Below are 21,791 nucleotides of genomic sequence, written 5' to 3'. Positions count from 1 at the left end.
TCATTGATATCTCTGACAATGAAGGCCCCCGTGGGAACAAAATGGGTATAAAGGGGAGAGCAGCCATTTATGGGGAGGTGAGTCATTAAATAAAAAATGGCCACAAAGGGGATTTTTCTCCGCTCCTAATAAACAGATTATCTAGGCTGCCTTCTGAGCAAATGGGTCTGGCATGGAATCAGGATGGCCAATTTGGAATCCCAACTCATTAACCTCTTTTCCTGAAAGGTTAAATTGGAATAAGGATAAACTTGCTGCATTAGGAGAATAGAAGGATATTGTGGTGATCGCTGGTGGGGCTTATTCAGGTGGCTTTGATGCCAGGGGTTGGGAATGCTGCCCACCTAGGGCATTATTTTGCCCATGTGGCTGACAGGGGCAAACATGCGAAACGGCTTAAGTTACAAATGCCTGGCTTGCTGTACGGTATACAACCATTGTGGTATTTTTCTTGTGGAGAGACACCTTGGCCCAGAAAATCCCAGTGTGGGATAATCTGCAGCCAAAATCACAAATGCATGATTGCTAGAGAGTCACAAGCAGGGGGATGTATGACCTCACATCCTGTAAACTTTTGTGTCAGGAGGGGGAACAATAGAAAACAATCTTCTTCTTTCTGTCATTGTACATGCTCTTTTTCTTTCCTACATTGGTTTAGGTTGTCAGTGAGTTCTCCTCAAGGGAGTGTATACCACTATGAGCTGGAAAATGGACTTCTGTGACTTTTAAGGATTCTTGCCTGCCTGATTTTCATCACTGTAACTGTTGGATCCTGGCAACAGTGGCGTAGTGTGGGTTGTCAGCACCCGGGGCAAGGCAAGTAATTTGCGCCCCCTAACCCGTGGATTTGCGCCCCCTAACCCGTGGATTTGCGCCCCCTAACCCTAACCCCCAGATGTTGCGCCCGGTGCAGCCGGCCCCCCCTGCACCCCCCACACTACGCCACTGCCTGGCAAGTCTTTTCATGTAAGTAAACCTGTTTTAATCATGTATTTCTAGTGCTGCTATTGTACCCCACCTTAGATGGGGTCATGACCTAGTTATGTGTTCTGCCTTACTAGTTGAAGACCAGTGCCTTAGGGAATGTGGCTGCCATTATTATTATTATTATTATTATTATTATTATTATTATTATTAGGAGTAGTAGTATTCTGAGCTGCTGTTTTGGCACAATGCTTCCTGGCAGAATTTGGCTACGAAATACTACTGGTTTGGGGCATTTTCATACATGAGGTTTCAGTTGCTTTTGGTAACATCCCTTATGCCATGTCTAAGGTGGGTGTGGGGAGCTTTTGGCCCTCCAGATGTTGCTGAACTTCAAATCCCATCAGCCCCAGCAAGCATAGCCCCTGGGTAGGGATGGTGGGAGCTGTCGTTCCGCAACATCTGGAGGGTCAAAGGTTCTCCACGCTTCAGATAGATATTGCATTTCCTTGTAGATAAGCCTCGCACTTCATTTGCTACACATGTCTTTAATTTCCTCCACATTTTGATCAGCTCTTATGCTATCTGGGCTTCTACCTACGTGCTCCCCAAGGTCGTTTTACTTGCAAACTAATGGATGGGAAACGCCAGACTTTTTCATATCCTCTAGAAGGCTGTTTCTTTTCCTTTTGATATATATTGGCCAGCAGCAGGAGAGCAACGAATGATCTTAGATATTCCTCACCTATTTTCTCACAGGTCTTTCCATGCCTGCTTTGCATTCTTTCCCAGGGTCACATTCCATAGCCGACAAATGTGCCATGTGATTCGGGTTAGAATCAGAAATGCAGTGTTTCCACCCTCACCCGCTGTTAAGGACTGCTGTGTGTGACGTAACCGTGGCACTCCTGAGATTCTTTTTGAAGGTTTTCTGTGACACGTGGAGGTGTCAATGTTGGCTGACCACAGGACTTTTCAAGGGGGAATTTGCTCTTGCAATCAACTCTTGAGTTCATCATTGGAGAGTCACAGGTGTAAATAATTTCGCCATGAGTTTACCAAGTTAATGAACAGGATCAAGTTAGGTCCATTAATTTCAGCAGGTCTACTCTGAGTAAAACTTTCTGGAGCACTGCCCAATACATTTATTTGTAATATTTCTAGTCTGCCTTTTTCATGAAAAATGTTTGAGGTGGCTTACAGTTACAAATGGGACGCAGGTGGCGCTGTGGGTTAAACCACAGAGCCTAGGACTTGCTGATCAGAAGGTTGGCAGTTCAAATCCCCGCGATGGGATGAGTTCCCATTGCTCTGTCCCTGCTCCTGCCAACCTAGCAGTTCAAAAGCACGTCAAAGTGCAAGTAGATAAATAGGTACCGCTCCGGCAGGAAGGTAAACGGCGTTTCCGTGCACTGCTCTGGTTCGCCAGAAGCGGCTTAGTCATGCTGGCCACATGACCCGGAAGCTGTACGCCGGCTCCCTCAACCAATAAAGTGAGATGAGCGTCACAACCCCGGTCACGACTGGACCTAATGGTCAGGGGTCCCTTTACCTTTACTTTACAGTTACAAATACCAGGGTTGTGTGTTTGAGCCCCACGTTGGGCAAAAAGATTCCTGTATTGCAGGGGGTTGGAATAGATGATCCTTGAGGTCCCTTCCAACTCTACAATTCTTTGATTCTATGATATATAATAAAGCAACAATATGTTGCAGTGTTGAGTGCTGTTGTTCAGTGTCCTCCAGAATATTCTGCCCCATTCATCCTCTCACCCAGTTATTGTCCCCAGTCCTGTCAGTCAGTGTTCTGTAGCCACCAAGCATGCTCAGACCTCATGGGGGACTTAGGGACTTCGTCAAACCATAGGGCTCCCCTAAGCCTGGTGAGCGGATTAGAACAGGGAGCTATGGAGAACTGGTCCATTGGTGCCTTAGTATGAAGACCAGACTCTTAGAGTAGCTGAGTAACTGTATGTATATAATGTTTTCAGGAACAATGGGAGCATCTTCCCCTCCCCTATTTCCCCTTGGTACTCCCTGTTCTTTGAATCTTATGAGAACCTGACCTGGTTGAGGGAGTTGGGTACATTTAGCCTGGGAAAGAGAAGACTGAGAGGAGATATGATAGCCATCTTCAAATATCTAAAGGGCTGTCACATGGGAGATGGGGCAAGCTTGTTTTCTCCTGCTCCGGAGTGTAGGACCAGGACCAACAGATTCAAGTTACAAGAAAGGAGATTCCGACTAAACATCAGGAAGAACTTCCCGACATTATGAGCTGTTCAACAGTGGAACAACTCCTTCAGAAGTTGGTGCATTGGGTTTTTTAGCAGAGGTTGGATAGCTGTGTGTCAAGAATGTTTTAGTTGAGATTCCTGCATCAGAGAAGGTTGGACAAGATGACACTTGAGGTCCATTCTAACTCTACAATTCTATGATTCTATGATACCATGATTTGAAGTTCTGATCCAGTACTCATAGCCAATGCTTCGTGTATGTTTCTTCCCCTGATGCTATATTTCAAAATTACTGCAATGTTTTGGTTTTCTTAAAATGCTACAACCCTCTGAACCCCAGCAAAAGTCTGGAAATCTAGTCCAAATGAACAATCAGATGACATCGTTAACTAACGCACTATCTATAAAGTCTAATGATTCAAATATAGGATACCAATCTAGCCAACTTTAAGCACTTTTAAAACCCCATTAATTCATCCAAGGCAATCAATGGGACTTAACAATGGCTGGATGGGGCCCAAACACAGCGCATCAGTCAAGCTCTTTGCTTTGTGCGCCAAAGGCTGAGCAAAAGCTGAAGTCGATAATGCGTTACACATTCAGTGCCGTAATTTGCTGGAAATAAATTTAATTGCAAATAATCTCTCAATATTGGGTGTACGTGTGTGATGGGATGGTACAATTTTTACTGTCGAGACGCAGAAGTCAGGCTATCAGTATATGTGTGAAAAAGGCTTAGGTAGCTCAGTTCGTCCATCTTTCTTGCTGTTTATCTGGTTCTGATATACAAATGCATTCCTGGCATCTTTGGCTGCCTTTTCTTTTTTGATCTGGGTTTTAAGAATACCCTTCTTCCTTCCAGGAGTGGCATCAGTGACCAGACCTCGCTGGACCTGCTCTTCCTCTCCACCACTGAAAATTGCTTGCTTGTTAGTCCTCCTGTGTCTTGGCATTCTAACTGGGACGGGGTGGGAGCTGGGGTTCCTTGTGAACAAACATTTTTGTGGACGTCACATGCCTGAAGAGTTCCTTTTGTTGTGAGATGTTCTTACATATTTCTGTCAGTACCCCGAGGGACTTCCTAGTGTCATGGGCATAACTTTTTTATAAGTAATAGCCTGGGTGTCAGGGTCTGTGCGGAGAAGGGTGACATTGAGGAGGAATGGTGGGAGCCTTCCCCCTTCCCCTGCTCCTGATGAGGATCCTGGATCTTTCCAGGAGCAGTGGGATGATATAGATTTGGAACAGCGGTTCGCAGAGGGACATAGACAGAAGTTGGGAAGAACTGGGTGGTGAACAGCTAGGAGAAGAAGAACTGGGAGAGAGAGTGAACAGACTCAGTGTTGCTGGAAAGCATCCACCTGCTCAGCCCAAGGTCAAGAAGAGCAGGTAAGGTGGCAGCACAGAAAGCATAGTGGTTGAGAGATCAGGTTGCAAGATGCGGAAGTGATGAGGGGGGACTAGGGAGGAAGTGGGTGGAACCCTTAATTGGGAGCCCCTTCATTCCGAGGAATGGATTATTTTGTTCTCTTGCTGTGATCATTAAAATCTCTAACTGGTAAGAGACTCCTTTCTCTTTGTTCTGCGTATCTACTGCCAAGGGGGTGGGGTGGGGTGGGGAGAAAGCTGGGTCCCTGAAGCCTGACACTGGGGAAGGATTTTGTTGCAGAGCACCGCCTTGCATTCAGAAGGTCCTAGGTTAAGTCCCCAGCATCTCCAGGTAGGGATGGGGGAATTGGAAACCCAGGAGATCCACTGCTAGTCATTTTAGACAGTGCTGAACTGGATGGACCCAATGGTCTGACTAGGAATAAAGCAGTTTCCAATGACCCATCTCTTTTATCGACTCTATACTGCTCTGTTGGGACGCGGGTGGCGCTGTGGGTTAAACCACAGAGCCTAGGACTTGCTGATCAGAAGGTTGGCGGTTCGAATCCCCACGACGGGGTGAGCTCCCATTGCTCGGTCCCTGCTCCTGCTAACCTAGCAGTTCAAAAGCACGTCAAAGTGCAAGTAGATAAATAGGTACCGCTCTGGCGGGAAGGTAAACGGTGTTTCCGTGCACTGCTCTGGTTCGCCAGAAGCGGCTTAGTCATGCTGGCTACATGACCCGGAAGCTCCATCGGCCAATAAAGCGAGATGACCCCAGAGTCGGTCACGACTGGACCTAATGGTCAGGGGTCCCTTTACCTTTACTGCTCTGTTGCACTTGGAATGGTTTTACTCGTTTTAGAATTCCAATTGTCAGGGGTTCAGGAGCAGAGGCGAGGGCAAGGGAGGAAACAGAGAGTGAAGGGGAGGAGTCCGAAGGAAAGATGAGCGATGACGACGACCCGAGATCTCCGAGTCTTTCCAGTGAATCGGAAGATTCACAGAAAGGAGCGCCAGTGACCAGAGCAAGAGGGGAGCTTAGGGGGACACCCCAGGAAGAAGGGACAAGAGGGGGTTCAGAGAGCAGCAGTTGGAAATCGGGGCCAACATCCCCAACAGAGCGCAGTGGGGAGGAAGGGTGCCAGGCATCGGGATCAGGCGGCTCGCCGCAGGGGGGAGGACATGAGTCAGGAGTGGCCACACCTCCATCGGAGAGAGAAGAAACGGTCAAACGGAAAGTGGGAGGTTGGGCGCGCGCGCCAAGTTCAAATGCACAGGAAGGCGGCACAGTAAGCAGCCCGGAAAGGGAGCCAGGTCCTAAAGCCCGCCGCAAGGAGACAGAAGGGTCCGGGGGGTCAGCGTCAGAAGAATCCCAGAAGGAAGAGACCACGGGGGGCAGAGGGACCCAGAGAAGAACGGTCAGGAGGAAAAGGTGGAGTAAGGCTAGGGTATTAAGTTGGTGTACAGGAGGCGGGGACTCAGACGGAGCTTCGCCGGTCTAGCTTATAAGACGTAGAGTTGCGCGCTGCAGCTTGGAAATGGAAACTGTAAATCAATAAAGACTTTTATACAGTGAAAGCTGGCTAGCGTGATCCTCTGTGAGCTCGGATCTGGAAGCAGCTCTGACACCAATGGTTTTATCTGTTTTTATAATTTTCTACTGTATGGTTGTAACCTGTCCTGGGATGGGACTGTGAAGGGTAGGCAAGAAACCTTATGAATGAGTGAAACCTTTGGAGGGCGTCAGGTAGTGGAAGTCTGGAGCCAAAGGCAAGAGCTGAACTAAAGGATGCCTCCAGGATTTTTGGGAGCCAAATATTTGGCAGTAACCTTGGGACAAAAAAAGTCTCTGACAGTCTAAAAGCTAATCAGTTGCGGCAGAAATCTGCAAAGAGTTTTCACATGGCTTGGAAAGCAAAGGAGAAGAAGCCATTTTCTTTGTGAAATGCTTTCCATCTGTTGTTTGCTTTTTAAATAACCTAGATCTAATTCGCTGTGTGCAACATCAGCACTGCTTTCAAAAGGCAAATCACCAACACATGCTTCTCTCCATCACAACTTGGAACGCATATGGGTCGTGTCATGTGACACATGACAGTTTCAGTGCTTGGGAAAAGGTGGAACCTGTTTTCATCAGAGGGCAATGTAAGGTGACAGCACATGACCATTTGCCAAATTGTCCCTCATCATGGTAAGGATGGAACCTCTTGGCGAAACGATTATATTTGATACAAACAAACAAACAAACAAACAAACAAACAAACAAACCCTTGAGGAAGCAAGAAAGTAGTAAATATTCCCTGCACCACTTGGTGGAACATTATAACCAACTTACCAATACAGTGGTACCTCGGGTTAAGAACTTAATTGGTTCTGGAGGTCTGTTCTTAACCTGAAACTGTTCTTAACCTGAAGCACCACTTTAGCTAATGGGGCCTCCCGCTGTCACTGCGCCGCCGGAGCACGATTTCTGTCTCCTGAAGCAAAGTTCTTAACCCGAGGTACTATCTCTGGGTTAGCGGAGTCTGTAACCTGAAGCGTATGTAACCTGAAGCGTATGTAATCCGAGGTACCACTGTAGTTTGACTATGTTGTCTAGAATATTGCTACTAAATGTCTCTCTGAACAGGACAAACTCATTTCCCCTTCAAGGTTCACAAAACAAAAAGAAATTGGCTCAGTCCTGTGTATTGTTACTAAGTAAAAACATTGTTATTTTCAGTTGTGGGGGAGAATGACACGAGGCAGGTCCAGTTAACCAGATATACAACTCATAACAACAAAAGGAATTCTCGGAGTATCCCAGAACATCTGCTCCACAGGCCTTTGACTTACCACAATGAGCAATGCAATCTGCTGTATCGTCGACCACCATGCACTAAAACGAAACACTGCGTCTCCTGGGATTGTTGTTAGCAATGCTCATGCTCTGGGCTTTCGAAAATGAGGAGTCATTGGATTTGATGGAACAGGTCTAGTAGCAGAATGGTCCACTCAGAACTAAAGGCTTTCAACGTGTAGAGCTGGTGGACAGAAACCAGCTACGCCGATAGACTCTTCCTATCAAAAGCAATTACTGAAGGAGGACAAAAACTGTGCCTGGGTGGTGGGCACAGGGACAAGTCAAACATTCTCAGTCCTGAAGTCACAACATTTCTAAGCACTGGCTGCTTCTCTTTGGATATCGCTAACCAAAATGTTTAAGGAGTCATGCAGTCCATCTTCCTCACTGGGAACTCTCCTGGTCTCCATTAGACAATGTTTTTTTAAAATAATGTCTTCATTAGAACCATGCTGTTGGAAGTCATCCAAGAGATCCTACAGTCCAGGATACAAGATAGCCAGATAAAGGTCCAGGTAAGACATTGTGCCCCCCCCCCCCAGAGAGGCTGCAATCTACTTTAAGGTAAATCGTGCCTGTGGAGCTGCTAAGCTAAATACATTCCGATAGCTGTCCAATGGCAGGCCACCAGTATACACGTTTTGCTTTATGGGACTATATAAGCAGCAATGGTTATAGGAAGGCTTTTAATTTATGGCACATTCAGCTTTCTGGGTCAGAAGCATGTCCTATGCTTTTCTTGAAAGGAATCCCACGACTTTCTGGGGCAGTGTTTTTCTTTACAGTTCAGCTTAAGACTTGTAACATGCCCACCCCGTTATAGGCCTGGTCCTATTTGATTAGTGCCCTTTACCCAGCTTTAAGTAAAGGCATAGTCTCCCTCCATCTCCATGCCTGTGACCTGTCAATGGAAGGAATTCTCCTAGTCCTCATGTTCAACTCTGGATTGTATTTCAAAATAGCACCAAGTGACTTGCTTCACCGGCCCAAGGATTTCTGCATGTGTAATGGAACATTTCCCCCTCTCCTTCCTCAAAGCTTCCATTTAAGCCATTGTAAAGGATCTGAAGCAGATTTGGCGATGTCATGGGGCACATGTGCAGGCAGGAAAGTTACTTTGTGCAAGCAGAAATCCTTGTGATGTTACCACTATCTATGTCCTAACCTTTATGGCCAAAGTGAACACTTCATGTCCCTCTTATGGCATCCTTTCAAATACAGTGGTAGCTCGGTTTTTGAACATAATCCATTCCAGAAGACTATTTGAGTTCCAAAATGTTTGGAAACCAAGGTGCAAAGGGCGGCCTGCAAATTTCATAGAGAAAATTAACATATACACTCAGCAGAAGCCGTTTGACTTCTGAGGCGTATTTGAAAATGGAAGCATTTACTTCTGGGTTTATGGCATTCAAAAACTGAAACGTTTGTCAACGGAGACGTTAAAAAACCGAGGTACCATTGTATTACATAATTGTAACATGCCTGTCCTTATTTTTTCTCTCTCTAGGCTTACAGACCCACTTCCCTTTGTTAACGTTGTTGCTGTCCTATAAATCTTTCCTTATAGCTGTGGTTCCCAGAAGTGGAGAGGGGGAAGAGGAGAGAAATGCTCCATATTGGATTGATTTGCTTTAAAATATTTTTTATCCTGCTTTTCTTTCTGGAAGAATTAAACATGGTAAGAATCAGATTTGACATATACAGTACAAAGATCACTTTTCCTCTAAGACTACTATCCTTTAATGTAGCACTTCTAATGTGAGGAGGTCACTCTGGCCAACTGCTAAACGCATTACATTAGGTTCCCTCGACGGTGGGGGGCGGGAAGCTCCATTTTAAGCTACACACACACAGAGCAAGCTCCTTTGAAGGAGAGCTCCCGGAGTCAACTGGCTTGCTCCTGAAGCAGAACTTTCTTCCAGAGAGGAAAATCAGTTTCTTTTCAAAATGGAGCAAACAACCCCCCCACCCCCCCGCTTTGGCTTCACTTAGGCCTTGCCATTGGGGAACTCCCATGTGCAGTTGATGCCAGTAGGGTTAACTTTTGCCCCACTTGCAAAAGAATACAGTGGACACTCAGGTTACGAACGTGATCTGTGCGGGATGCACGTTCGCAACCCGCAGTGTTCGCAACCCGTCTGCACATGTGCAGGTTGCAATTCGGCGCTTCTGTGCATGTGCAACGCATGATTTAACGCTTCTGCGCAACCGCCGAAACTCAGAAGTAACCTGTTCTGGTACTTCCGAGTTTTGGCGCATCCGTAATCTGAAAAAACGCAACCTGAAGCATCTGTAACCTGAGATATGACTGTAATTGGGAGTTCACGTTTAAGATCCCAATAGTTTTTATGTGGCCATGTCTGCTTCTGCCCCACATGTATAAGAGCTCATGCAATGTAGTGGTTTAAGTGTTGGCCTAGGATCTGGGATACCATGCTTCAAATCCCCGCTCAGCCATGATGCTCATAGGGTGACCTCGGGCCAGTCACTGCCTCTCAGGGTCATTGTGAGCTTGAGGCTAAAATGGGATATAAATGTAATAATAAATAAATGCATATGTACATCTGGTGTGGAGCAGGGAAGGGAACAGCCTCATGGGCCAAATTGGGAGCTGTGCCTGGACTAATTAGGCTGGAGACACCCCCACTCATTCAAACCAATGCTCCTTCCCCTGCATTTTTTTTAATAATAATTTTTATTAAGTTTTCCATTTTAACAATCCAATCCAATCACATTAATTATTCCATATTATACAAGTACATATCATAAAGTCCAAGTATTTTGCCAAATTATAATTTTTTTGTTGGGGGTTCCCATGTTTCAGTTCAAATTTTCATCTTTGGTTTAGATCAACCCACCCTGAGCCCAGTCCTACTTATCCCAAGCCAAACTGGTGAATGATCATGCAAATGAGTGCAGATTCCCTATAGGTGCAAGCCATTGAGATTGCTGCTGTAGAGCTAATGCATCATTCAGCATTATGGAAGGCAGGCGTGAGTGGAGAGAGAGCCTCTGTTTTTCCAGGGACTTTCGACGGAGGTGCACCTCCCTGAGCTCTGCAAGCCGTAACACATTGTATTCTCCCCTGATGGAGCCTGAAACTTGTGGACCGCTCCATCCAGTTTGGTGTGGGGCACTGGTGTGAACTTTGCATTTCCCCACAGAGCGAAGCGGTTATCTCCAAGAACCAAGCCCACCCCTCCCTTTGTAAACCTGGCATTTCATCTGGGTACCAGATTTTTTTCAATGAATCCGGGGACCCTTTTTTTTTTTTGAAGCTGAGTAACAACAGGGAGTCAGTAGTGGGGATGGTGAGGCAAAAGCCCCTGGGCCCAAGCACACATGCATATTGTATAAAGGTGCAAAGCCCTTCTTTCGCACCCTGTGAAACATAAATGTGCAGTTTTTTTTAAAAAAACTGGGCAACAGCCCGCCGCCGCCCATGACTCCCAAGCCTCCCCGATCTCCTTCCCCCTTTGTTTTGATAGATCAGGGGAGGCTCGGGAGTCACAGGCGGGCGGCCGTTGCCCAGGAGGGGCCAGACTGGGGGTGCAGTTGGCTCTGGCTGGCTTAAGGAGCTGCTCACTGCTCACTGCCGTGGCGCAGGAAAAATGGCAGGCGACATTTTTCAGCTCCTGAAGCCAGCCAGAGCCAACTGCGCTAACAGGCTGTCTCTGGGCTGCTGAGGCTGCTGCTGCCACGTTTCCCAGGGACAGATTTGCAAATCTGGGGACATTCCAGGGACGGAATTTGTCCAGGGACAGATTTGTAAATCTGGGGACTGTCCCCGAGAACAGGGGATGCCTGGCAACCTTAAACTATAGAGCCCCACCTTGATCGAGGGAGCCTGGGTGCTGGCTTTCTGAAGCAGCCTTTCCTAAGCAGCTGTCTCCAGATGTTGTTGGATTCCAGCATGAGGGATGCTGGGTGCTGTGGTCTAGAAGGGCACTGACTTGGGGAGAGATGGTATGAGGTGCCCATCAACTGTGGTTTGTCACTGGCCACATCCACAAAAACGACATACTTTTGTATTTGCTTTACAGCCAAACTACACCTAACATAATTACGGCCTGAGGATTTCGTTCACACAGTTGAAGGATATCCCCCCTCCCCACTTTGTATAGTCAGCCAGTAAAAGCTGTAGCACCTGCTTGAGAAAAATAGCTTATATGTGTCAGCCTGTCACACTCACTGCCCTCCAGCAATGTGCAGTGTTTGTCTCTGCTGGCCTCTCTTCATAGACACCATTTCAAAAAGAAGTTGGAAAAGATACAAGGGAGTCAATACCGAAATAAGAAAAAATATCCTTCTTTAATTGCAAATACATTGCATAATCACAGTCACTTTTTATACTCTCTAGTACTTCATATAATCATCATAAATAATTGTGTGTTGCATAGCTTTCTAAATGTGTACAAAGGGACAAAGCTCTGTGTCTTTTATTATTACAAAAAAGGGAGGAAAGTAATAAAATTATGGGTCACGTTGTTAACCTCCAGTTGCTTCCGCAAGTTTACTGTGAAATATGATCTCAAAGAGAGATTGGCCACAAATCTACTGAGAATGAGTTTGCCCCAGATCCACTCATTACTGTGAGGCATGCATGGGGAAAATTCCTGGTGAACTGTCTGCACAGTTACAGACAGTCTCGGACAGGGATTGCGTTGAGATCTCAAGGGATTACTCAAAGGTTATAGAATATTATTTCTTCCTTTCTTCTGTGTGTTTGTTCATGCCAGTTGGGAAATCTTTAGCAAAAACTTTTCAATGCCTGCATCTCAGCTAATTTTTGGTTACTGCTAACTACTGCAGAAGCATACACGCCAAGGGGCTAAGCTGTCATATGTGCAGATCCTATGGACTTTTAGCTAAGAGCAAGTCCCCTTGAACTCAGTGGCTCTTGCTACTATGTAAACATGCACAGGATCAAGCCGCCTTTCTAATGAAATCAATGGAACTAATTTTAATAATGATGCTTAATCAGCAATACATAGAATCTTTGGAATTGTGGCCATTTAAAAACACGTTCTAGGGAATTGGTATTTTTTTCTGTAGACACATTAAGCCTTTAAAAAGCAAAAAGCAAAACTAAACCATCTTTTGACAACACAGAATATTCTCATTACACTAAACGTTGTGAATGGTTTGATTATACTTTTCTTTTCGTAAAATAAGAATGGGCGTGAGTCAGTCAAAGCCTGCACTTGGCTCACTCCCACTGAAAGCAATGGGACTTAAGGTCTGCTGGATCATGCCCACACTGCCTCTTCTTGCTATTCTGCTTTCATGCCTTAATTCTACACCACCCCTTACTAAAAACCCAAGGTAAAAGGTAAAGGTACCCCTGCCCGTACGGGCCAGTCTTGCCAGACTCTAGGGTTGTGCGCTCATCTCACTCTATAGGCCGGGAGCCAGCGCTGTCCGCAGACACTTCTGGGTCATGTGGCCAGCGTGACAAGCTGCATCTGGCGAGCCAGCGCAGCACACGGAACGCTGTTTACCTTCCCGCTGGTAAGCGGTCCCTATTTATCTACTTGCACCCGGAGGTGCTTTCGAACTGCTAGGTTGGCAGGCGCTGGGACCGAACGACGGGAGCGCACCCCGCCGCGGGGATTTGAACCGCCGACCATGCGATCGGCAAGTCCTAGGCGCTGAGGTTTTACCCACAGCGCCACCCGCGTCCCAACCAGCCAATCCAATTGGCCCATTGCACATGCTTTTAAGAAAAAAAGCCATCAAGCGAACTGAACTAGATTCATGAGATTTTCTGAAGTACCACTAGTGATGTGAAAGCCCTTGAGCATTGCAGCCCTCAAATCAGGACTTAGATTTAAGTAGGGGATATATTCAGAATATTTATTTTCGACCATGGACCAGCCACAATCTCTTCCCCCGTCAGCACTAAATTGGCATTGCGTACAAGTTGCAGCCAGGGGAATATGGAACGAGAACTGACTACTTGACTGTTTGTATTTTACCAAAGTTACATGGATTAGAAGTCTGATTACAGGCAACTTTATATTGCACCTCATTCAAGGTCATTGCCTCGTGGCTGGAAAGTACAATTTATGAACTGGCTAATAACATTGACACTTGGCCACTTTCCCGAACTTCACTGTTTTGCTAAGAAAAAGGAAACGTCACGCATTTGTAGCTACCTCTGACTGCAAATTATGCCACTGCACTTGGAATTACCAATGCGTTAGGATTTTTATTTTTTACTTTTTGCTCCAAAGCAGAATCTATTATCGTGTCCATGTTTAGACAGTTCTGGGGCTAGTTCTTGGGCTAACAAATAATACAGCTGGATTGTGTTACTACCAGTAAACATCTCTGTAAGAAAAGGGAATCGAGAAACTTTGGACAATAAAACATATAAAACTTTATACATTATCAGTGCATTTTTAAAATATTGTACAACTCTTTTTAACAGTGCAGTCTACAAATCATTTAAGCCACAGAACTAGTACCTAAGGTAGCTTACAGGTCACTCGGCTGTAGAAAATTACCCTGGTGCACTTGAAGACCCTTGCCTACTTTTGAGCACTCATTGCAGATGTAAAATTTCCTCCTTTATGCTAATGTTAGGCCATTGCGCGAATGCAGAAAGTCCCATTCCTTGCCTTGCACACACTGTATCCTTGGTGCAACGAGAGGAAGGGAGTGTCATGGTGAAGGTGAGAAGGCAAACAATTATTTACAACTCCATGTTGTACATGTCCTCACCTTCAACTCCCACCAGCATCCTTATGCAGCATCAGGGAGTTGGGTGGCAAGGAAATGGAGACCAACAGCACGGCATAATTATTTGGGAGTGTCTCAACAGGTGGAATACATCCAACTTGCTCCATCAACTGAGCTTCTTTAAAATTGCCTACAATTTAAAGTCACAGATACAGCAGCTGCTCCCCTACTGGAAGACAAAGGAGAATGAAATGTGTTCTGAGATGTAGAAAAATTGAAGATATATACACATGGTCAACCGGTATCCTGTCCAGGCTGCAAAAGAAAAAAGGAACAGGAGGAAGGCAGTGCAGGTGGATGTTCATAGCTATATTTGCGCAATCCTTCCTCTAGATGTGAGCAGAGTATGATATGGGAATCCTGGGTGACAGCCAAATTCCTGATGCCCCTTGCTCTCGAGAGTCGAGTTACACTATAAGCAGACTCATGGGATGCAACTGTTGTTAACAAGCTAAGAGAGCAGCTGGATCAGAGCAAAGGTCTATTTAGGACAGCATTCCATTCCTAATAGTGGCTGACCAGATGCGTCTGGGATGCCCACAAGCCGGGCATGAATGTTATGGCGCTGTTCCACTTCTGTTCTGCAACAATAGCTATTCTGAAGCACACTTCCTCTGATATGGAAGGTAATATATAGCCATCATAAACCGCTGAGCTGTAGCAAACAACTCCATGCTATGGGGCTATCTGTTTAGCCCATTTTAGTGTTGGCTAAGCTCTAAAATCTTCTTGGATGTTTTAACTGTGTATTGACAAATGTACTTTTTTCTGACTGACGGTCGAATAAAAGGTTGATGATGAACAACTCCATGCAGACAAAAGACAGCATGTCAAGGAAACGTGTAGAAAGGATTGTTCCTTTCTAACACATATGTCTTCCACCTACAATCAGGTCTTGGTTTTTCATATGCAGTTCTCCATCTGCCCATTCCAACAATGGATAATTCTCACTGAGTGCTGATCACCTAGCTGGCTCTTAATTTGGTCCTGCCTGCAGTGCTATAGTAAGGGAAGACGGTAATTTCAGCGAATCGTGTACATGGGCCCATTTCCATGGGGCTAAACTGGAATATGTGCAAGTACGCTGGCTTAAATGACTTGTGGACCACTGCCCTGCAAAGTTTTACTCTTTCCAGGTCACAAGCTCGTTTTAATGATTGCCTTCTCCGTATGTTCGGGAGTCTTTCGACGCAGTCCTTTGTTTGTAATCTTCTCCGGATCCCAGATCCACTATGTCCTGATAGTTTGTAAATTCCTGAGGTAATGGAAACTCTTCAGTCGATGAATGAGTCCTGTGGCCAAACACCCGCTCTTGCAGCTCAGCGATGTCATTTCTGATGTCGGCCATCATTAGCAACAGGAAGTCAAAAGAACCCGGTGGTCCCTAGAAATATTACAGGTGTGACAATTAAGTTACTAGTCCCTCGTGTTCCTAATGACTTACAGTACGTCACAGCACCAGTTTCGGATAGATTATCAAAACAGAGGAAAGGAAACTAATGAAAATTGAAGCCTGGAAAAGCAATCTGTACTTGAATCCTTTCCGAATGCAAATTTCAAATGAGAAATGCTTCAGTGTGTAAGATTTTGTTACCCTCACTATTGGGGGCACAGAGTTGGCTTTGTATAGGAACTGAGAGTGTCTAATATGAGACATTCATGTCTTCACCTCTTATTTCATTAAAAGAAATGTCAAAAATTGTTTAAAGGGAAGACCACAGAAGGCACTTATTGGGACTGAAAAACAGACAGATGCTCACACCTCTATACTGCTAACCATTAAACAATGTCCTCAGTCTGGAGCCCCATGTGTGCTTCAGAGCAGTTCCAAAGCATAAATGAAGACTGTTCCAACTGATTGCAGTTGGAGGGGCAAAGGAATACAGATATGGGAGAGACTATTCCACCCATACAATTACCAGCAGCCCTGGAAGACAGGGGTCAGTTTTTCAGCGTTCCCATGCCCAGTGCATTTGTCTGGATGGGGAAATCTTGAGGTGCAGATTTTGGTTACTGTAGCTGTTAATATTAGTATATTTAACAGTGATGTAGGAAAAAGAAATATATGAAGCTGAAATATATTTCATGCTGTTATGGGTGGTATCCAGCTAAACAGTTATGCTAGCACAAGCACTTTGGGCTGTGCGATGGAACTTTGCCTTTCCTCTCCCCGTGCACCTCCTAAATTTGATCTGGGGGGGAGGGGGGTTGGGAGCAATCCTGCAACAGATTTAGAAGAACATGGGGGGGGGCTACACAGAGAGAGGAGAGGGAGGGGAAGTTACGTTGTGTAGCTCAACGGGTTTATGCTAGTGCAACTGTTTAGTTGGATACCCCCTCTTTATGTTGTAACATAGAATTGTAGAGTTAGAGGGTTGTCTAGTCCAACCGGTAGTAAGTAAATAAACATTTGGAATTGGATAAATAAATAACATTGCATTGCAACTGGGTAGGATACTTACCGGTGCTCCTTTTTCTCCTGGTGCCCCTCTGTCACCCTGTAACAAATATCATTTTCATTGATTAAAATGGAACCATATCTTGGACACCTATTCCATCCTTCGAAAGCAACCTGCATTCGTTTTCTCAGGCATATGAAACTGGTTGAGAAGTGGGTTGCTGCTTGATTGTAATGTAGTTTCTTTAATATTTTGATATTTCATTTATGATACTTACTTTAAATTGGTGTTTTCCCCACCCCTACTATGGATTTATATATTTTTTATATACTGTATTGCTATCTAACAACCTGGAAACCTTTGAGTTGAAGGCCAGAAAACAAATTCAGTAAACAAAAGTTTAAATAATTGTTCAAACCACACATTTAGTGATCTGAAAAGTTACACTTGAAGCAAAGGTTAAGCATTTGAACATCCTACTGAGTCCAATGGGACTTTCACTAGGTGTATTTCTGACTGAGTTCAGTAGGGCTCTCACACTACTAAGTGTGAAGCCTTGATTTCATTTACCATTTCCTACATATCAAAGTTAAGTATCATATTTCCAATCACAATTTTTTTATCTGTTGTAAGTATTCAAATCAACACATTGAACCAGGCTTTGATGATTATTCCAGAGCAGGGAAAAACTCTGAAACAACTTTCCCCCAAAAGCCAAATCCATCTGTATTGGAAATAGTTCCAATCAAATTTACTATAAAGTAAATGAACAATAGATTCATTTACACCCTAGATGTAGGTGAAAAATGTTTCCAATTAATATAGCAGATGGACAATATTATGACAGCATGGAACCTTCAATTTCAAGACATATCTAAAGAGATATGGCCCTGATTTGTGATAAAAGATAAACTGCAATGCTCAATAAGATGGATTTGTGGCTCCATTACTGTATCAGGATTTGGGTCTGCAGCTGTCCTGAGCTTGGGAGATATCAGGTGGAGATTCAGCCTGTACACAACCATCAAACTGGTTAGGAAGGAACAACAGGAAAACAATCTATATTAGCAGGCAGGCCATGTTGTACACCCAATTCATACAGAAGTTCTCTTGCAAGGCACTCTCACACTACTCAGCCACAAGGGGGCTCTGCTTGTTGTTTCTTGGGATAGGCCAGCTTTACTGCTGCCTTCCAATTAGTTGGGAACTGGGAGCAACATTTCATAAGACACATGCTAGAGGGGAAAGAATTGCTTGCTCACCTTTGCTCCATCTCTTCCTGGTGCTCCCGGAGGACCCTGAAAAACAAAACCACAGTCCTTATGAACATGCAATAACCCAACCAATACGCTGCGCGCATTTATGGAATGGAGGTGCAATACTGACCACGGGGCCCCTTCTGCCCTGTTTAATATGGGACAGGTCTGGAGAGGGTCCCATAGGCCCCATTGCTCCTCTAGGGCCTGGCAGACCTGGAGGGCCAGGAGATCCAGGAAATCCAGGGCTCCCTTGCGGACCTGTGGCACCTGCAATAAAAGGGAGATGGTTAAGGCTGTCAGTGGGTTCATGGATGTGGCTGGTGAATGGGGGCTGAACAACGGGGAGAAGCAACACCCCTACTTTAGCTTGTATCTCAGTTGCTGGGAGACAGACCAGGAGCCCAGAGGTTTGCACCATCTGCCTTGTATCTTGGCCAAAATAAGATCAATTCAGCTCAAGGATTATGATGCAATTACATAAACAAAACAAAACAAAACAAAACAAAACAAAACAAAACAACCACATTATTGACTGATTGATTGATTGCACTTTGTCCAAGGAGCTCAAGGACAAAGAGCACAAAGAGTGAGATCTGAAAGGTTGAACTTGGCAAGGAAAGTTGAGAAACCTTTCTCAATTCCCAGTCCAGAGATTCACTAATCACTAAACAAATATATAGCTTGGGAATGGAATATTTTCAGTTAGGAGAGGAGGTGTAGAAGAACCAAGTTTGCAGCACCTTGGACAGCTCCTGGGATGGAATAAACCAGATGGAACAAGGCATGCTTTGAGGCTCTAACTGTGTGTGTGTGTGTGTGTGTGTGTGTGTATACCATATATATATATATGTGTGTGTGTGTGTGTGGATGCATGGTTGTTCCTATTCTAAGCTCCTTGTACAAATGGTAGTATACAAATATGATAAACATAAAAATTAGTTTAACTACTTTATTGCTTTACCTGGAGGACCCTGATCACCTGGCTGTCCAGGAGGACCTGGTATTAATGTGTTGGATGCAAGTACTTTTTCTCCTGTGATTGGTTTGCTAAGGTCAGCAGCATTATTTGGCAACAAAGCAACCTGCAAGAAAGAAAGCACCACAAACCATTAGCTACGCGGCATATTCAGTGACACCTAGTTGAGTTTTTGTTGCTTGGAAGACAGCACAAAATGAAATCTGCAGTTCATGACCCAGCTACTAATTCCATCAGTCTATCCTCTGAAAGAGCCATGGTGCTACACTTGGACTGGGAAGCCCACTGCTATTTGATGGATAACTCAAGGCACAATCCTAACCCCTGGCCGTCAGGGGTTGGATGAAGTGGTGTTGCTGGCACTGCACCCACAGACTTGGAACTTGCACCTGTTGGAGAGGAAGGTCGGGGTCAGGAAAAATGCCCCTTTTCTGAGACAGTTCCTAGGCTGGAACAGAAAAGAGGCGCAGATCAGGTCCACTGGCATCATGTGATAGCAGCATGGTAGGCACAGGAGCCTCTCTGCTCCAAACCATTCTTCTTAATACTTTCTGTAGGCAGATACTGGTGTCAGCTCCTTCCTGCCACTTGGGAAGGTGTACTGGGGCACCTCTCTCTGACAGAGCTTCTCTGTTGGTGGTTGAGCTTCCTTCATGGTAGAGGTCAGTGGAGCCCAGCAAAGTTCTGGACATGGCAGATCAGGGGCCTTATTTGCACTGTCCCCTATTCTCTCTTCACCACCTCACAGAGTTATTGTGAATGGGCAGCTTCAAGGAAGCAAAAAATACCCAAACATGAAGAAGTAGACAATAGTCTAGTTACAGGTAGGTAGCCATGTTGGTCTGCCATAGTCGAAACAAATACTTCATGCATGTATCTGAAAAAGTGTGCATGCACACGAAAGCTCACGCCAATAACAAACTTAGTTGGTCTCTAAGGTGCTACCGGAAGGAATTTTTAAATTTTGTTTAGACAATAGTCTAGACAAAAGTACAATAGCTTTACCTTTTGTACCTGGGTACATACATGCACTGCAACACTATATATATATATATATATATATATATATATATATATATATATATATATATATACCCTTCTCACCAAATATGAATGGTGTATGGTGTGCGTGCAGTACATGTAAGTTTATTTTAAAAAATTAAATCTCTGTCTGCCACTTCAGAGTTCTTAAAGAGACGTATGTTATCCTACATATGAGCACTCTGGATAAAGAGAGAATGTATTTTGATTAAACACAGGCAAGTATAAAAACTAAAGTGAAAGTTCACCCCTTAGTTTTTCACAGGGACAGATTCTAGACTTATTCCTGGATTCAAATTTTGGCTGAATAGTAGTAGTAGTAGTAGTAGTAGTAGTAATTACTGTCTGCTCTGACTTGTAGCCCCCATCCTCAAAGTCTTCAGCAGAGCTCTTGTTACAGCAGATTGCTTAAACCAGGGGTCTGAAACATGCAGCCACCCAGAATCCTTTTTATTCCAGCCTCCATTATCCTCAAGGGACGCAGGTGGCGCTGTGGGTTAAACCACAGAGCCTAGGAACTTGCCAATCAGAAGGTTGGCGGTTCGAATCCCCGCGATGGGGTGAGCTCCCATTGCTGGGTCCCTGCTCCTGCCAACCTAGCAGTTTGAAAGCACGTCAAAGTGCAAGTAGATAGATAGGTACCACTCCAGCGGGAAGGTAAACGGTCTTTCCGTGCGCTGCTCTGGTTCGCCAGAAGCGGCTTAGTCATGCTGGCCACATGACCTGGAAGCTGTATGCTGGCTCCCTCGGCCAATAAAGTGAGATGAGCGCCGCGACCCTAGAGTCGGTCACGACTGGACCTAATGGTCAGGGGTCCCTTTACCTTTTACCCATTATCCTCAGCCAATGCAGCCACTGTGGCCAATGATCAGGGATGATGGGAATAACAAACACTCTGTTGGATTAGACCAAACAGAGGTGCCAGAGACTGAACCTGGAATCTTCCGCATTCAAAGCACTGAGCTATGGTGTTTTCCCTTCCAAGGGCTCAGAGTACTTACAGGATGAGAACATTTTCTCCCCCTGCTGAGTGTACACATATGCAATTTTAGTTTTATTGCCAACTTGTTTATTTATCTTGAACAGATAAGACAGGAACTTTCATAAAGGACACGTAGGGGCAACAGATGGCAACCTGCAAATTCAACGTGGCCCTGAAGCTCATGCAATGTATGCTAAACCAGTCACTCACTCCTGTCTGCTCTCTCTTCACTATCTCAAGGTCAGAAGCATCTGCCCTGTGCTCTGATGATGAATATTATTATCTTAGCCAGACACGAGCATGCACTGATCTAATTTCTATCCCATTCCACTTTCTTGATTCAGGCTTGGAATCGCTCTTGAAAATGATCTCACTCCCAAGTCTCTCTTCATGCATGAATCTTTCTTCACAAGGAAACAGAATACCTCACTACAATATTTTCGAAAGGGACAATAGTCACGGAAATGAGATCTAACCCCCACCATGGCCCGCATTACATATACTTTTGAAGAAGTTCCGTGCGGAAACCGTTGCTCAGTTGGCTTGGCGATGGATCGCCTGGGTCCAGGCTAACACTTATTTCTAATTAAATACATACTTACATGTATCTGCGCAAGCAACATGTGCAATGAGAGCTATTCCACACATGGGAATGCTTGCATGCCTGGATTGCTTGCTATTTATTTCTTTTGGCAAAGGGCTCTCCCTCTCTCTGACTAGTTTTGCAACTCTGTGGAGGGGGATGATGGGGAAGAAGGTTTTTTTTAAAAATGTATCTCTGAGGAATTATTTCCATTATATCTGCATAGAATCCCTGAGTGCTGCAGAGAATCCTGGGACACCATTCAGGGCAAGCATAGGCAAACTCGGCCCTCCAGATGTTTTGGGACTACAATTCCCATCATCCCTGACCACTGGTCCTGTTAGCTAGGGATGATGGGAGTTGTAGTCCCAAAACATCTGGAGGGCCGAGTTTGCCTATGCCTGACTTAGGACTTGCTTCACAGTGGCTATTCT

General features: G+C 45.0%; 1 protein-coding gene and 1 long non-coding RNA gene across 6 annotated transcripts in view; one reads left to right on the top strand and one right to left on the bottom strand.

Moving 5' to 3' along the window:
• The first annotated feature begins 685 nt into the window (after positions 1 to 685).
• LOC310689095 lies at positions 686 to 21,381 on the top strand. Of its 3 annotated transcripts, none has more exons than XR_014517309.1 (3): positions 686 to 789; positions 7,819 to 7,937; positions 8,941 to 9,061. It is a non-coding gene; the product is annotated as an uncharacterized lncRNA (long non-coding RNA). The 3 variants fall into 3 exon arrangements; XR_014517310.1 differs by having other exon boundaries at positions 702 to 789; positions 7,254 to 7,937; XR_014517308.1 differs by lacking the exons at positions 7,819 to 7,937; positions 8,941 to 9,061 and adding an exon at positions 21,119 to 21,381 and having other exon boundaries at positions 687 to 789.
• The window catches only part of CCBE1 (collagen and calcium binding EGF domains 1), a 141,419-nt gene continuing 131,293 nt past the window's right edge, over positions 11,666 to 21,791 (bottom strand). Inside the window, exons 7-12 of one of the 3 annotated variants that reach the window (XR_014517255.1) lie at positions 18,737 to 18,857; positions 17,903 to 18,042; positions 17,779 to 17,814; positions 16,580 to 16,615; positions 14,880 to 15,501; positions 11,666 to 14,792 (exon numbers count right to left, since the gene is read on the bottom strand). Coding sequence is in view for 1 of the 3 variants with exons in the window: in XM_083466154.1 (XP_083322280.1) it covers positions 15,268 to 15,501; positions 16,580 to 16,615; positions 17,779 to 17,814; positions 17,903 to 18,042; positions 18,737 to 18,857 (567 nt within the window). In the remaining 2 variants the exon portion in view is untranslated. Of the gene's footprint in view, positions 15,502 to 16,579; positions 16,616 to 17,778; positions 17,815 to 17,902; positions 18,043 to 18,736; positions 18,858 to 21,791 lie in introns of all 3 variants that reach the window. The other 2 variants (XR_014517256.1, XM_083466154.1) reach the window with 2 other exon arrangements.

The sequence above is a fragment of the Podarcis liolepis genome (assembly GCF_965112155.1).
Source record: "Podarcis liolepis genome assembly, chromosome: 11".
Classification (NCBI taxonomy): domain Eukaryota; kingdom Metazoa; phylum Chordata; class Lepidosauria; order Squamata; family Lacertidae; genus Podarcis; species Podarcis liolepis.
This window is presented reverse-complemented; position numbering and strand designations above follow the sequence as displayed.